Here is a 16,370-nt window from a genome sequence, read left to right on the forward strand (position 1 = left end):
TAGCTCCCGGAGGCCAATAACGTTGAATTCCGTCCACACTACCCCAATTCCGACCCGCAAAGGCCGGTTTTATCGCTAATCCCCTCGTCGGAGGTGGTGTAAAGAAACCGGTTTAAAGGACCCTTTAAGTCGAAAGAAAGGGCTTCGTCGTGTGGACGTGTCCAGGCTTAATTCGATTTAACGCTGCTAAAGTCGACCTAAACCCGTAGTGTAGACCAGGCCTTAGTCTACATTCCATATTATCTACACAAGGTCGCAACAACTTCTCACACAGTTCTTTCCCACTCGCCTCACACATTCCTCGCTTCTACAAATCTCGCGTTATTAGGGTTACAGTTAGCCTAACTCTTGCTAACGAACTGTCATGCATTGCATCCCCTTCCTGTCAGTTCTTTCTCTGCTTCCACAACACCCCCTTTTGTACTACTAGTACAACAAACATTTTCAAATCTCTATTTGCATTAAATCTCGGAATTCAGATTCTACATCAGATGCTTCAACCTTAGGGGTTTTGATTGGATGTAATGACAATGCATGATGAGCATGGACATGAAAGGTATTACTATTATTACGTCCTTTACAACAACAATAACATACTCCTGCACAACACAAGTAATAACATTCCCATAGCGATAATATGATGGGGTTGTTGTACAATCTTAGTCATATAACACAATACATCATACTTAGTACATAAGGTGGATACTCTATAAGCTGTCTGAAAGGCATACTTTTTAACTTGATACATATTTTGAAGCATGTGAATTTGCCCTTGTACTTCAGAGATTTTCTGAACCTCTAGTAACAGTGAAAGCAAATTTTGAAATCGACCAGGTACTAAACTAGTCCAATTAAAGGGTATCTGGAACCTAAGGACTACTTTCAAAATTCTATCTGCAGGCCAGTAAATAATATGATTGCCTGCAGTGGTAATGAGATTAAAATGTATGTCTTGCAATGTGGTGGCTTTAACATACACACAGCTATCATTAGCTTGAAAAAATAAGTGTCCTGTCAGGGTAGTTCCTTGTCCCCTACCCTCCCAGCAAACATAGTCATGAAGAGTAACAACTTCTCCTGGCTTCAGTTTACGGATACACTGAAGCTGTGGGGGTTGTAACGGCCAAAATGTTCATTGACTCCCTAACCCCATCCAAATGTCAGATGTAATCCCAGGAGCACTGACTAAATATCGATTGGGCATACCAGGAGGTCTAATTTCCCAGATGTCTCGGTGAATTACCCAATCTTACATGCATCCTCCCCATGGACCCGGCAGGATTTGGTATGTGGGAGCCCACCCCCACCCCCAACCGGTCCATATGCTTGGAAGGAGCACTGAGAATGTCTGCACTTCCACCCAGAAAGTCTCCAAGTATGTCTCCATGGCCACAGATCAGATGGTACTCCTGATGTGTCTGTAAGGGCAGTGGGCCAAGCCTGATGCTCTAGATCATTCCGAATGGCCATTAGCTGGTCATTCAGGAAATCCTGAATTTCTGAACATGCTAGATCCCACTGCAATGCCTTCCCAGCCTCAGTGATATTCAATACCATCTTTGTCAGCAACTTCTGGGTCATTGAACTAAGGCGGAAATAACATGTAACTCACCAACTCCAGCCTGTACCTGGGTTAGTTGTACTCCAGAAACAAGGCCAATGGCCTTCTCTAGTTGCCCCAATTTCTCATCATGTTCTTGGTTCTTAAAAATATTCCAAACTGCTGCTGCATTATTGGCCCCATCCCAAAGGGATCCGGTCAAGTCTCTCTTCTTTCTAGAGGAAATAACCTAAGCCCTCTGTTGTGCTAATCTAATGGCAGCCCCCTGTGAGCAATTTGGGTATGTAGAGGTAATCTGGAAACTGGATAAGGGCAATGAAAATTTAACAGTCCCTAGTGTAGTGTTAATCACAGTCCATTGATATCCTAATACATCTCTCTTTGGTGTAGTACTATACCACATCTGTTGGTTGAACACCTTTATGTACTTCCGGGAGGCATTGATATTAATGGCATAAGAAGGGGTGTATTGCAATAAGGTACAGGTCACATTATTCGTCACTGGAATAATTTCTATGCAGGTAAAATTTCCAGTGGCAAAACAAACTCTGGGTATTCGTTTAATTGTTCACTAATTGGGTGACCAAATAACAATAAGGGCCTCTCTCATTTAACACAGTGCAAATTCCAGGAACATTCGCTATAGAACCCATCAATTGCAATTACAGATTCTTGGGGTTCACTGGTAGTGATATCATATACTTTTATCTCCACTGATCCATTCAATTGTTCGCTTATATGGGATATCCTGAACCTTAAAAATATATTTTTTCAAACAATATTTAAATAAATCACTAAAGTGTGAAGGCCTTAGTCATTGGTTTTATCAAATATATGGCATTGTCTGTATTTGGATGTGTTACAGGGGTAATAGTGTAATGGAGGAGATGGCAGGGGCAATGGCAACAAGGTGCCTTTGGTACTTATCATTTAAAATCCAATTAGGGAGGGCAATACATGCTGAAGGTCTTATCCAAAACACAGGGCGCAGCCTGTAGAATAAACCCCAAAATCCAATCAATACCACGTTCCCAAGCATGGGTCCCACAAGTTTCTTCCTGACAGTGTATAATTCTTTGTTTCTTCACCAGGGTCAGTTCTTAATGTCTCTTGTAGTCAGGAATCCCTGGACTTTGTGGTTTCAATGAAGCAAGTGTTCCTTCTTCTCTTTTCCTGAAACAGTGTGGTTTAGCATCATACAGGGGAGAGGTTACTAGCACATCAACCTGTAATGGTTTTGCTTCTTCTAGAAAAATCCAGAGGCACAGTAGGACTGTCAGTGGACAAGGGAGAGGTTACTAGCACTTCACCTTGTCTTTTTTTTTTTTTTCTTTCTTTTTCCTGCTGTCCAGAAGACACAGCAGAGCTAGAAGGAGAAATAGGCTTATCGTCAGTCGGAGAGTCCTCCCGAGGTGGAGGGGTCTTTTTACAGTGAGAAGCATGGGTCCAGGCAGGTAGTCCTTGGTACTTCACAGCGGTTAACAGGACTTGGAAAGGGCCTTTCCAGTGTGGAGCCAAAGCAGTCTTTCGTTGATGGACTTTACGTAGAGTCAGTCTCCTTGTTTCAATGAATGGCAGGGCTGCTAGGGTCTTTGGGTAGCACTTCTTTTATCTGTGAGAAAAGAAACCTAACACATTTCATTAATTCCTGGCAGTGTTTTGCAGATCTCATAGTTGCTTGGGCACACTCAGGCCCCCCTTTTCTTGGCTGTCAGCCAAGTCTTAGCTGTGGGTAGTATCCTTGGATGGGGCCAGCGTCTTATCTTTGGACTGAGCTTGCTAGCTATTTTTTCCTCAGTTAACTCATTCTGTTCTTTTTCCTTCTCCCCTTCTTGGTTTCTTTTAACCTACAAAGGAAACTTCCACTCTTCACTCATACACCTTTTCCCAACAATGGACACATACACATTGCCATTATACAGTACATTAGTCTTATTATTCAATGTATGCCATGTACACTCTTCCAGTAAAATAACTTTATTACAGAGCTTTGGAACAACAAACCAGGACAAGTACACCCACTTTTGAGGAGTTCACTCGGTACAACCTCAGGTGTCCAATAGCTTTCCTCCCTCCCCAGCCCTCTGGCTAGAAATCTGAGGTAGCCAGAAGGATCCCATGGGCAATATGGGGAGTGGGTTAACCTTCCATGTCCTTGCTTCCAAAGACTGTTGGTATGCAAATTTTAACAACAATTTTTTCAATTAAAAAAATCTGGCCAATGAAGTTTCTTTTTCTTACTTAAGCAACTGTATTAGACTTTAGTATATCACATTTTCCTGATTTATCCAAACACTTTTTGTATTCCAAGTTGAATAAAACAAGTATCTGCTTTTTGATTTAACCCTTCTATTTAATTTTGAACTAGACTGTCTTATGAAAATATTAAACCCAACAATTCTGGCCACAAGACAAACACCACAAGACAGGACAAAGAACACAAAAATAATTCCTATTGTACCAGTAAATGCATGGTACATTGAATGCTGTTCAGCTGGCATCCATTTTCTCTGATGATCTGAAAGACAAAAGAACAGAGGTCTATCCCTTCTGGGTAGTCAGTCATTGCTTAAAATATTTCCTTTATATACACATACTCTTGTTGATTTTAGACAAAACAGAGGAATTACCCCATATTTCCTTGTATTTGTTTCATAGGCAGCCCAGGTTTCAGTGGCTTCTACCTTATTAGTTAGAAAATTGCATTAATACAGATGCTTTCTGGCTTGCTTCCAGATCCAAAGCTATCCACAGCTTAAAGATTCTTACTTAAGAAGTCACAATTAACTTTCCCAGACTTTTGATTGCCTTTTACTTCTAACTCCTGCTTTCAAACACCCAGTGATCTGAAAGAGACAACACAACCTATATTGGTACCCTGTTTCCCCGAAAATAAGACATCCTCCGAAAATAAGGCCTACTTACAGTTTTGCCTCTCGTTGTAATATAAGGCATCCCCCCGATAATAAGACCTCCCCGATAATAAGGCATCCACCGATAATAAGGCATTTTTCATTTCTGAAAAATAAGACATCCCCTGAAAATAAGACCTAGCGCATCTTTGGGAGCAAAAATTAATATAAGACACTGTCTTATTTTCGGGGAAACAGGGTAGGTTTGCATTTCTTTTACCTCTGCTACAATATACACTGCACATGTTCTGGGGAAAATGCACATCCTATCCACAATTCAATTTCCACAACACTAGCCACATCAATTTCTACACAAGGTGTAACTGTTTCTTTTGTGCTTACAAAATCTCCATGCACCCCTAGTAAAGTGACAGCTCGACCACACAGAGCCAGGGGCACTGTCCTTCTCTCTCTTTTTACCAGATCTTTTATCTGCTATTTTGTTACCCAAAAACAAATTCAAATCTTTATTCTTTCCTGAACACCGGGTAAAGGCCATTTACTTAACATATAATTCAAAGGGCTATCCTTAGAGGGTTTTACCAGAGACCCACCCATCTGCCTGCTGATACTCTAACAGAGAATTACACAGAGAACAGAGGGAATTATGGCCTAATAGGATCCCATTACAGGAATTTCTACTAATACTGACCGCTACAGGGGACGGGACAGAAGGATCCCAATTCAACCTCAGAGCTTCATCGCACGCGATGGCTTCCACTCTGAGGAATTACAAATGAGAGGCTCAGTTCCGTCCACACACCTAACGCCTAAATGTATAAGACAGAAATTCATTAACCGGAGTCGCCAGTAACTGTCACCAAAATAACGGGTCCACCTAGCTGAGAGCCAATAACAGCCAGACAGGGATAAGGAAGAGTTGCTTTATTCAGCAGAAGAAAGGAGAGCCTTGCACCTTGGTACAAAGACTTTGTCTTACACACATTTTACCATTTCAATTATTATCCTGGGGATTTGAAATCCCCATGCTTATAATTACTTACTCCTTTCCTTCCACTATGCCCTCAAAGTTTCCAACCTGTTCTCTAATCTCTCTATCTATTGCCTGCCCGCTTGGGCCCGATCCTGCTTTTCTCGCTGAACCGTCCCTTCCATGGGCACAGGCTTTTTCACTACCAATTTAGATAGGAGGGTGGGCTTCTCAACTAGCCCCCACCCTTCCTGGTCTCTTCTCTTAAACATTCTTACTCACAAGGCTACCCGAGTCCTCCCTCGTGAGGCTTGCCACTTGGGCAAAACGCATGGCCCATTGGCATTTAACTATTCAATTTTCTCTTGTGGCAAACACACTGCTCTTACAGCATATGCAAACACAAATGGTTAAATTCTGACAAGTCCCTGAAGGACCAGTACTTGCTTAGCCAGTGCTTCCTTTTCTGCCTGGAAGTCCTGTCTCAAGGCTTGCAACTTGCCCTGGGCGTAGGTTTGAGTTGCTGCCTGGTTCATGATCTATGCTCTTAATTGCTCAATTCTAGTTATCAAGTACACAACTCTTCCCTTTTCTCCAACTTCTCTATTGCCCAGTCCTGCTACGACTGGGGTAGATCCACCTGACACCCTTCCCGGTCAACCGGGGTGGAAAGAGGAATGCTAAACCCCTCTCCGGTTCTCAGACTTACTGCGGCTGAGAGTAGGCACACTTTCATACTCACACACGTACGTCCAGACTGGCCATGTCTGTGTATAATGTTCAGAGAAGGTGCTGTGCAATCTCTAACTTGCTTCCTCTCTTGGGAGGGCAGTTATTTTACACCCTGAGGTCTCCTGGGGCGTCTTTTCAGTGATTCCAGTCCAGGCCGGCTGCCTGTGGCTTCTTCAGCTTCCCCAAACCACGCCAGCTCCAGGGTTGCAAAGGCAGACTGTTGGATCTCACTGGACAGTTAAGCTTTGCAAATGTAATCTCAGCACTGTAACTTGTATTGCCTTTGGTTTGACTATGTCTATATTTTTTCACAGTCAGCTGGGGCCGAAAGCAGTTTTTCTTTGTACTTAGCCTGGTCTGCATTGATTCTTGACCTTGAACGCAGATTAACTTTCTCTTTATCTCTGGACCAAGCTGAATTTCAAATTAACCCGTTCCTTTCCTCAATAGACAAATTGCTCCCATTGTGTGTCAGAGGCTTTTTGGTGATTAAAAGCTCCTCTGAGATGTATGATCTTATCTAGATTGAAGGTACCTTCTAGTGGGCATTGTTTAGATGAATTTTCACGCATGTAATGATTCCAATTCTCTAAATATCTGCAGGTTTTAGTACCATAATGTACGTACATGAAATAAGCTGGGGTACCCTTAGTGGGTGAGAGGGAATCCTTAGACTGTCCCCCACCCATTTTCCAATCACACACACAGGGAGGAGGATGCCCTGTCCGCGCTAGCGGCACATAAACTAAGGATCTCTCCCTACAGGGTATTCACACAGGAGAGACTAACGAGGATGGCCACGACCATCCTACACCTCCCTTCAGCAAAGAGCGTCGGCTAGTCTCAAACACATGTCTGAACCATCCCTGTTTTTTTTTAAATTGTAAACAAATTTTTAGGGGGTTTTCCTCCCACATGATTCTACAACATACATTTCAGCTTTTTGCTGTAAATGGGTCTCTTTTACACAAAGACACAAGAGCTAGGTTCTCAAACTATTTTTTTTTTAATTTAAAAGACAGACAGCTCCTTGAAAACAAACCAAGATGGTCCTTTAAAACCTTTAGCTCACTTAAGGGCCACTGAGACCTAACAGAAACACAGATAGTCACAAAGCCCTTTTCAATAGATTTTTTTTTAATTTACAGCTTCCCCTGCCCTCCTCCAGCCCCTGCGCTGGTTCCCTGCTCTTCCCCACCTCGCACCAAGCCCCTTCCCCTCCTCTCCTGGGGTCTGCACAGAGAAAGTAATAGACCATTGGAACAACTGAGCAAGGGGCATGGTGGGTGACCTTTTGTAACTCAAGACGGGACGTTTTTAAGATGCTGTAGTTTAAACAGGAATTATTTGGGGATAGGTCTCTGGCCTGTGTTATACAGGAGGTCACAGTGGTTCCGTCTGGCCTTAGAATCCATGCATCATCTGGAGAAGGGCAGATGTGCATGTGGACAGGGCACTAGCTGACAGGTCAGAGGAGGGCTCTTGGTACCTGTTCATTGCCCTTCAGAAAGGCGTCTATGCAGTCCAGGGCCTCTTTCTCCTTCAAGTCTGGCCCCTTAAAGCAGGAGGCGTTACATGGGGATGGTGAATCTGATCAAAGACAGAGCAGTGGTAATACCTGGGGCTGCCAAGCTGCAGGCTGGGTGACAGAGACCTTAGAGGAAACCCTTGCCCCCACTCCAGTCCAAGCAAGGGAGCAGCCCTGATGCACGGCAGGGTCTGGCACAGCGATCCCTGGCTTCCCCACCTCTTTGCTGCCCAGCCCAGCAAAGATCCAGTCGGAGCCCTGGTTCCCAGCGACCACCCCACTTCCCCGCCCAGCATTCAGGCTCAGCTTGGGGATTTGGGGAGCATCACACCTGGAAGGAGGGACAATGTCAGGCCATGAGTGGTGTCCCCGCTGCAGGAGAGGGAAGAACTGCCCAGTCTGCGTGGGACCCAGGGCCTGCCCGTTCTGACTGCCTCTCCTGTCACCAACAGCCAGCCAGAGCCACTGGGCTCCCATCATCAACCCTCCCAAAATGCCCTGTGCTGCCACATGCGTGACCCCCCTGCAAAGGAGCCAGCAGACGGGGCTGCAACACCAGGGGGCATCTGATGCCCTGGCCAGCCCCCTGCAATCCTAGGCTTTAACAACCCACTGTGCACCGAGCATCCCCTTCGACGGGTGGAAAACATCCTCCGACCCTTCAGCCTGACGGATCAGTTTGGGCAATTCGGTCAGTCTCCACCTGACGCTTCTGCCACCGCCCCTAATGCCCCGATCAGCTCTAGAGGCTGCAGCTGCTGCCAGCACGAGGGGCCATTCCCCCCGCCTGGGTTTTCCTGTCTCTCCATCTCGTGGCAGCCCAGAGCAGTACAAGGTCTATGGAGTCTTCTTCCCCCAGTGATACCCTGGTCTTGCCACCCAACCCCCAGAGGGGCCAGGCCCCATCGCAATGCAGGGCCATGGCCTTGGCCATTTTTGCAGCCCCCCTCCGCCCACCCAGGAGGTGCCCACTCACCGGCACGGAAGGGCCGAGGCGCACACAGCTCCTGCTGCTGCTGTGGGCTCTTCCCCCGACTCTTCCCTGGGGGAGGTTTCATCTCCTCCCAGGCAAGGATGGTCTTCAAGGGGATCTTGGGGACTTCCTCAGCCATTCTGCAAGAAGCCAGGACAAGGCATTGCTTGTGAGTGACGAGAGGCCGTTGCCCCGTTCAGCATCAGGGCCAGCCCAGTTATTTCTGTTCCACCAGCGCCTACAGATGCCAGCTGAGATCAGGGCCCTGTTGCACCAGGTGCTGCAGACAATCCCTGGGCCATAGGGCTCAGATTCTAACTAGTCAAGGCAGCCAGTAGGGAAACAAGCAAATGGATGTGCTCAAAGTCACCCAGCCAGTCAGCAGTACAGGCAGGATTAAAACCCAGGTCTCCGGATGCCCAGGCCAGCACCCCATCCCGCAGGCCAAACGGCCTCCCCTGGGTCACTTCCGCCTCTCCTTCTGCTAGTTCACAATCTGCACAGGAGACAGGCTGGATCCAACCACTCAGGATTCTTCTTGCCCAGGGAAATTACCCTGATCCCTTCCCCCTGGATTATCGGGCCATGGCAGTTCCCAGGTGGGCGAGGCCAGTGGGGTGGGGGAGCTAGGGCGGGCGGACTCGTGAGCAGCAGGAGTTGCTCAGACACCACCATGAAGGGGCAGGAGCAGAAGGCGGGAGAGCGGCAGGAAGGCTGGTACCTACTCTGCCAACCTCCTGCCCCCCTTTGTCCCTGGTTCAGTGTGAGCTGTGGGAACTCTCTGGGGCACAGGAGCTGGCTGGTGCCCAGATGGAACTACGTTGCCTATTGCACAGATCTCGCTTTTCCCGAACATTGAAAATGCTGCTAAAACCATACCAGGGCCCGCCAGGATCCCTGCAGCCAGTCAGTGCTAAGTCGTGAACTGTGCCCTGGCCTGCCAGAGCGCGGCAGTGGGAGAGGGAGGGGCTGGCCCAGGGTCCTGCTGGATTGCGCTCACGGGTACGGGGTCCCAGTGCTACAGAGCTGTGTGCCAGGGGCCGCCCTTTGTGGGGGTTTCGCAGCTCATCTCTCCAAGGCCTGTGTGGCAGCAAATCTGCCAATGTGATCCCTTGAATCAAATCCTCTCTTAGCTAGTGCAGATGTGCTGTTCAGAGAAAACAATTTGCATACAAACCAGAAGACACAGCCGGGTGATGGTGAGTATATGAGCCAGGGCCTTTCAATAATTTCACCATTCGGGGACACTTGGTTGAAGGCTGTATCACAGAGTGTCCTAAAATAATAAACATGTTACTATTAATGCATTCTCTCCAACATTTGTGATGAATACAGGCACATTTGTGGGGCATGAAGAGAGTAAGGGGGATCATAGTATAGTAGCAAGCAACCTAGAATAAACATTTTTACATTTAGTTAGATAAAACAAAAACCTGCTTATTTCAATTGTCTCACAAAATTAATAGTTAAGTCTACCCTAGGCCTAGTGCAGCGTGTCCCCCTGGCATTGCACTGGCAATGGGTTAGAACCCAGGGAGGCAGAGCTCAGCGCAGAGAGACTGGGGACAATGAGAGCAGGAGGAGCCATGGGGCCCATCACCAGGGGCTGAGGAAAGCTCAGCAGGGATGGGGAAATCTGGGCAGCAAAGTCAGCAAACGTTGCCCCCGAGTCTCCATCTCAAGGGCAAACGCCTAATCCCAGCCCCTTCTCCCATCCCCCTCCCTTCTCTGACCTCAGGCCCAGGAGCTTGGGGTCACCTTGGACTCCTCTGCTCTGCATCCCTCCTCTCTCACTCCATCCTGGAGCTCCCCAAACCCCCCCTTCTTTCTGCGCCATCCCCAGCCTGCCGGCTCTCTCCTGCACCCTTGTCCTCTCCCATCCCCCTCCTGCCAGATCTTCCCTTGCCCCTCCTGCAGACCCTGTGCTAGCTCCCTGCTCTTTCCCACCTCACACCAAGCCCCTTGCCCTCCTCTCCTCGGGCCTGCACAGCCTCTCCCCACCCACTCCCCAGTGCTCTGGCTCCTTTGGCCCCTTCCATCTCTTTCACTTTGTCCCCTCCCACCTCCCTCCTTCTGTTCTGCTGTTCCAGCCTCTGGGAGCACATCATCCAAACGCCCCCCTCCAGCTGCCGGAGGGGAGGCCCTGACACAGGGGGATGGAGCAGCTGGAGCAGCTAAATGGCCCTGAGCACCCAGAGCAGGGGGCGTTCATCTGGCAGCCTGGCAGGAGCTGATGCCAAAGCATCCCGGGGGCGACTGACAAAGGGGGTGGACACCTGGGTTCAGAGGCTGCTCTCAGGGCCATCCTGTGTAAATGCACTGACCCTGCGGAGCAGACTTTGGTACTAGGGGAACAGCAGGGAGAGTCCTTGGAGACAGAATTATGGGGCTCGACCCAAAGCCCACTGGAGTCAGAGGACAGACCCATCAACATCAGTGCTCGGTAGATTGGACTCCTACCGAGGATCTTGCTGAGTCAATATTCTAGGCCCAGGTTTTCCCTGCCAGGGAGCGCTGCACCGCGAGGCTGCTCAGTGCAGTTAGGAGGCGGCCAGGGTCACAGGCTGCTCACCTTGAATTTGTGTTGAAAACCCATGAATTTCATCAGCCAGGTGATCCTTACCACTGCCCTCAGCCGCCCATGCACCTCCTTGGATGCGGTCCAGGGGAGCAGGATCTGAGAGAAACAAATTGGGAGAAATTGCTGAGGAGAAGTACCAAAAAAAAATAGCACAAGCACATAGGGAGAAAATCAGAAAGCTTAAGGCAAAAATGAGTTCTAACTGGCAAGGGACATAAGACAATCAGAAGCAGCTCTATAAATGCATTCGGAGCACGAGAAAGACAAAGGAAAGTGAGGGGCCACTACTCAGCAGGGAAGGAGAGCAAATAATGGAGGACACAGACAAAGCCAAGGTGTTTAACCTTTTTAGTGAAAACTGAAGCAAAAAAGGCATTAATGGTGACTAGATGCTTAACACAATATTAACAACAAGGGGGAAGGAATACAGGCCAGACTTGGGAGAGAACAGGTAAAAGACGATTTAGGTCAGTTAGATGTATTCAAACTGGCAGAGCCACATGATATTCACCCTAGATGGAGCTAGGCAAAGCAATCTCTGAACCATTAGGAGGGCTGAGGTCCCAGAGGACCGGAGAAGGGCAGACACAGAACTTATCTTCAGAAAGGGGAACAAGGAGGCCCTGAGGAATTATAGACCTGTCAGCCTAACTTTGGTACCCAGAAAGATGCTGAACAACTTATTAAACAGTTTGTAAGAACCTAGAGGAGATAATAGAGTGATAAGGAACAGCCACCATGGATTTGTCCAGAACGAACCATGCCAAACAAATCTAATTTCCTTCTTTGACAAGGTTACTTGCCTAGTGGATGGAGGCAGGCAGTATATGATGATGTATATGAAGTTTAGTAAGGCTTTTGACACATTCCACAAGACATTCTCATAAGCAAACTAAGCCAGTATGAGCCAGATGAGATTACTATAAGGTGGGCGCACAACTGATGGAAAGACCATACTACAAAGAGGAGTTATCACTGACTACGAGGCACACTAGGAGGGTGTCTCTAGTGGGGTTCCCCAGAGGTGTGCTTGGGTCCAGTACCAGTCAATATTTTCATTAAGAACTTGGTTAACGGAGAGGAGAGTATGCTTGTAAAGTTTGCGGATGACACCAAGCTGGGAAGGGTTGCAAGCAATTTGAATTCTAACCTGTCCTCCAAAATGAGCTTGCTAAATTGGAGAGTTGGTCTGAAGTCAACAAGATGAAATTCAGTCAAAACAAATGTGACGTAACACACTTAGGAAGGAAAAATCAAATGCATAAAAACGAAGTGGGGGATAACTGGCTAGGTGGCAGTATTGCAGAAACGAGTCTGGGGGTTATCATGGGTCTCACACTGAATATGAACCAACAGTGTGATGCTGTTGTGAAAAAGGGAAATGTCATTCTCAGGTGTATTAGCTTGGAGCACTGTGCCCAGTTCTGGGCACCACGCTTTAAGAAAGGTGTGAACAAACTGGGGCTAGTCCAGAGAACAGTGACAAAAATGATCAGCGGTTTAGAAAACCTGACCTGTGAAGAAAGGTTGAACAAATTGGGCATGTTTCATCTTGAGAAGATGGAGGGGGCACCTGTAACAGTCTTCAAATACGTTAAGGGCTGTTATACAGAGGATGGTGACGAATTGTTCGCCATGTCCCCTGAAGGTAGGACAAGAAGTAATGGGCTTAATCTGCAGCAAGGGAGATTTAGGTTAAATATTAGGAAAAAGTCTAAGGGTGGCTAAGCACTGGAACAGGTGACCTAGGGAAGTGGTGGACTCCCCATCATGGAGGTTTTAAAAAACAGGCTGGACAAATACTCATCAGGGACGGTCTAGGAAAAGACGGTTACTCACCGTTGTAACTGTTGTTCTTCGAGATGTGTTGCTCATATCCATTCCAATCAGGTGTGCGCGCGCCGCGTGCATGATCGTCGGAGAATTTCCTACCCTAGCAACACCCGGTGGATCGGCTGTGAAGCCCCCTAGAGTGGCGCCTTCATGGCGCTGGATATATACCCCAGCCGACCCGGCGCCCCCTCAGTTCCTTCTTGCCGACTACTCCGACAGTGGGGAAGGGGGGCGGGTTTGGAATGGATATGAGCAACACATCTCGAAGAACAACAGTTACAATGGTGAGTAACCGTCTTTTCTTCTTCGAGTGCTTGCTCATATCGATTCCAATTAGGTGACTCCCAAGCCTTACCTAGGTGGTGGGGTCGGAGTGAGACATTGCTGTGTGCAAAACCGCTGATCCGAATGCAGCATCGTCCCTGGACTGCTGTACCAGTGCATAGTGAGCTGCAAATGTGTGGACTGATGACCAAACTGCAGCTCTACAAATGTCCTGGATCGGAACTTGAGCCAGGAAAGCAGTCGAGGAAGCTTGGGCCCTCGTTGAGTGAGCGGTGAGGTGCGGCGGCGAGATATCGGCCAGGTCATAGCAAGTCCGAATGCAAGACGTGATCCAGGAGGACAGGCATTGTGAGGAGACCGGTAAGCCTTTCATCCGGTCGGCCACTGCAAGGAAGAGTTGCGTCGTCTTTCTAAACTGCTTTGTGCGGTCAATATAGAAAGCCAGGGCCCTGCGTACGTCCAAAGAATGCAAACGCTGGTCTTGGCGAGTAGCATGTGGTTTAGGATGGAAGACTGGGAGAAATATATCTTGATTCACGTGAAACGGTGAGACCACCTTAGGAAGAAAGGCAGGATGTGGGCTAAGCTGCACTTTGTCCTTATGGAAAACCGTGTATGGGGGCTCGGACGTAAGCGCCCTAAGTTCAGAAACGCGCCTTGCTGAGGTGATGGCTACGAGGAAGGCTGTCTTCCAGGATAGGTACAGGAGTGAACAGGTAGCCAGTGGCTCGAATGGAGGCCCTGTGAGCTTGGAGAGAACCAGGTTCCAATATGAGAGGAATAGGTGCCTGTAACAGGGACTTGGCTCGTTGTTCGCACCAACAGGAGAACCGCTTCCACTTGGCCAAGTACGTGGTCCGTGTCGAAGGCTTCCTACTGCCCAGCAGAATCTGCTGGACAGAGTGCGAGCATTGTCGTTCCGCCTGGTTCAGCCATGGAGCAACCACGCCGTGAGGTGGAGTGATTGTAGGTCGGGGTGACATAGTCAGCCGTGGTCCTGAGAGATGAGATCTGGACACAACGGAAGCGGGATCGGTGTTTGAACCGAGAGCTCCAACAGTGTGGTGTACCAGTGTTGCCTTGGCCACGCTGGAGCGACTAGAATTACTTGTGCCTGGTCTCTGCGCAGTTTGAGCAGCACCTTGTGGACCAGAGGAAATGGAGGGAAAGCGTAAAACAGGTGGTCTTTCCAAGGTAGAAGAAACGCGTCCGACAGAGAGCCCAGAGCTCGCCCTTGTAGGGAGCAGAACGCGTGGCACTTCCTGTTGGCTCGAGATGCAAACAGGTCTACCTGGGGAAATCCCCACCTCTGGAAAATGGAATAGATGATGTCTGGACGAATTGACCACTCGTGCGTCTGAAAGGACCTGCTGAGTCGGTCTGCTAGTGTGTTCTGGGCTCCAGGAAGAAACGATGCCGTGAGATGAATCGAGTGGGCGATGCAGAAGTCCCACAGGCGAATGGCCTCTTGGCATAGAATCGACGAACGTGCTCCTCCTTGTTTGTTGATGTAAAACACGGCCGTGGTGTTGTCGGTGAGAACTAACACAGAGCGGCCACGTAGGAGATTGAGAAATGCCTGGCAAGCCAGGCGCACCGCCATCAGCTCTCGAACATTGATGTGCAGGGCTAGTTGGGGTGCGGTCCACAGGCCCTGGGTATGGTGTTCGCCGAGATGGGCACCCCAACCCAGAGATGAAGCGTCTGTGACCAGGTGCAGAGAGGGTTGTGGGGCGTGAAACGGCACTCCCTCGCAAACCACACTGTGATCCAACCACCAGGTGAGGGAGGTCAAGACTGAGTTCGGAACCGTGATCACCATGTTCAGGCTGTCCCGATACGGGCGGTATACCGATGATACCCAGGCCTGGAGTGGGTGAAGCCGAAGTCTGGCATGCGTGGTTACGTACGTGCAAGAGGCCATGTGACCCAACAGGGCGAGGCACGTCCTCATTGTGGAAATCGGGAAGGTCCTGAGCCCTCGAATGAGGCTTGTGATGGTATGAAAGCGATTGTCTGATAGAATAGCTTGTGCACGTCTGGAGTCTAGGACTGCCCCAATAAATTCTATCCTCTGGGTAGGCTCTAGAGTGGATTTCTCCTCGTTGAGTAGAATGCCCAACTCGTGGAATGTGTGTACTATTATGTGGACGTGAGCTCGAACTTGCTCCCTGGTGCGACCGCGTACCAGCCAGTCGTCTAAATACGGGAACACCTGTATCCCTTGCCGACGAAGGTATGCTGCCACGACAGCCATACATTTTGTGAACACTCTTGGGGCCGAGGATAGGCCGAAGGGAAGGACTGCAAATTGGTAGTGCACCTTGTTTACCACGAATCGCAGGAAGTGCCTGTGAGGCGGGTAGATTGCTATATGAAAGTATGCGTCTTTCATGTCGAGGGCGGCGAACCAGTCTCCAGGATCCAGGGAAGGGATAATGGTCCCCAATGAGACCATGCGGAACTTCAACTACAACTATCTACAGAAAACAGGATAAGCTAGGGAGAGTGGAGAACAGCTATGCCGCGCTCCACAGTTCCAACGACCGTCAGGGGCGGTAAGAAGGAACTGAGGGGGCGCCGGGTCGGCTGGGGTATATATCCAGCGCCATGAAGGCACCACTCTAGGGTGCTCCAAAGCCGACCCGCCAGGTATTGCTAGGGTAGAAAATTCTCCGACGATCGTGCACGCGGCGCGCGCACATCTGATTGGAATCGATATGAGCAAGCACTCGAAGAAGAATGCCTGGCCCTGCCTCAGTGCAGGGGGTGGAGTAGATGACCTCTTGAGATCCCTTCCAGCCCTGCACTTCTGTGTTCCCTCTTCCCAGGCTCTGGGATCGAGGAGACCGAATCTCTGTCAAGGATATTTCCCTCTTTTTGGAGCACAAACCACCCACAAAATCTACTTCCTGTGGCCCCAGAAAAGACGGTTACTCACCGTTGTAACTGTTGTTCTTCGAGATGTGTTGCTCATATCCATTCCATTAGGTGTGTGCGCGCCGCGTGCACGATCGTCGGAAGATTTTCTACC

General features: G+C 48.8%; 1 protein-coding gene across 1 annotated transcript in view; it reads right to left on the minus strand.

Annotated features, from left to right (window-relative positions):
• Positions 1–442: 442 nt before the first annotated feature.
• LOC128836563 (uncharacterized) overlaps positions 443–16,370 on the minus strand; it is a 35,169-nt gene continuing 19,241 nt past the window's right edge. The window contains exons 8-11 of the mRNA XM_054026934.1: positions 11,210–11,314; positions 9,815–9,913; positions 8,641–8,777; positions 443–7,726 (exon numbers count right to left, since the gene is read on the minus strand). Of these exons, the coding sequence (XP_053882909.1) occupies positions 9,902–9,913; positions 11,210–11,314 (117 nt within the window). The 3' untranslated portion in view covers positions 443–7,726; positions 8,641–8,777; positions 9,815–9,901. The remainder of the gene's footprint in view (positions 7,727–8,640; positions 8,778–9,814; positions 9,914–11,209; positions 11,315–16,370) is intronic.

This window comes from Malaclemys terrapin, chromosome 4 (genome assembly GCF_027887155.1).
Source record: "Malaclemys terrapin pileata isolate rMalTer1 chromosome 4, rMalTer1.hap1, whole genome shotgun sequence".
Lineage (NCBI taxonomy): Eukaryota > Metazoa > Chordata > Testudines > Emydidae > Malaclemys > Malaclemys terrapin.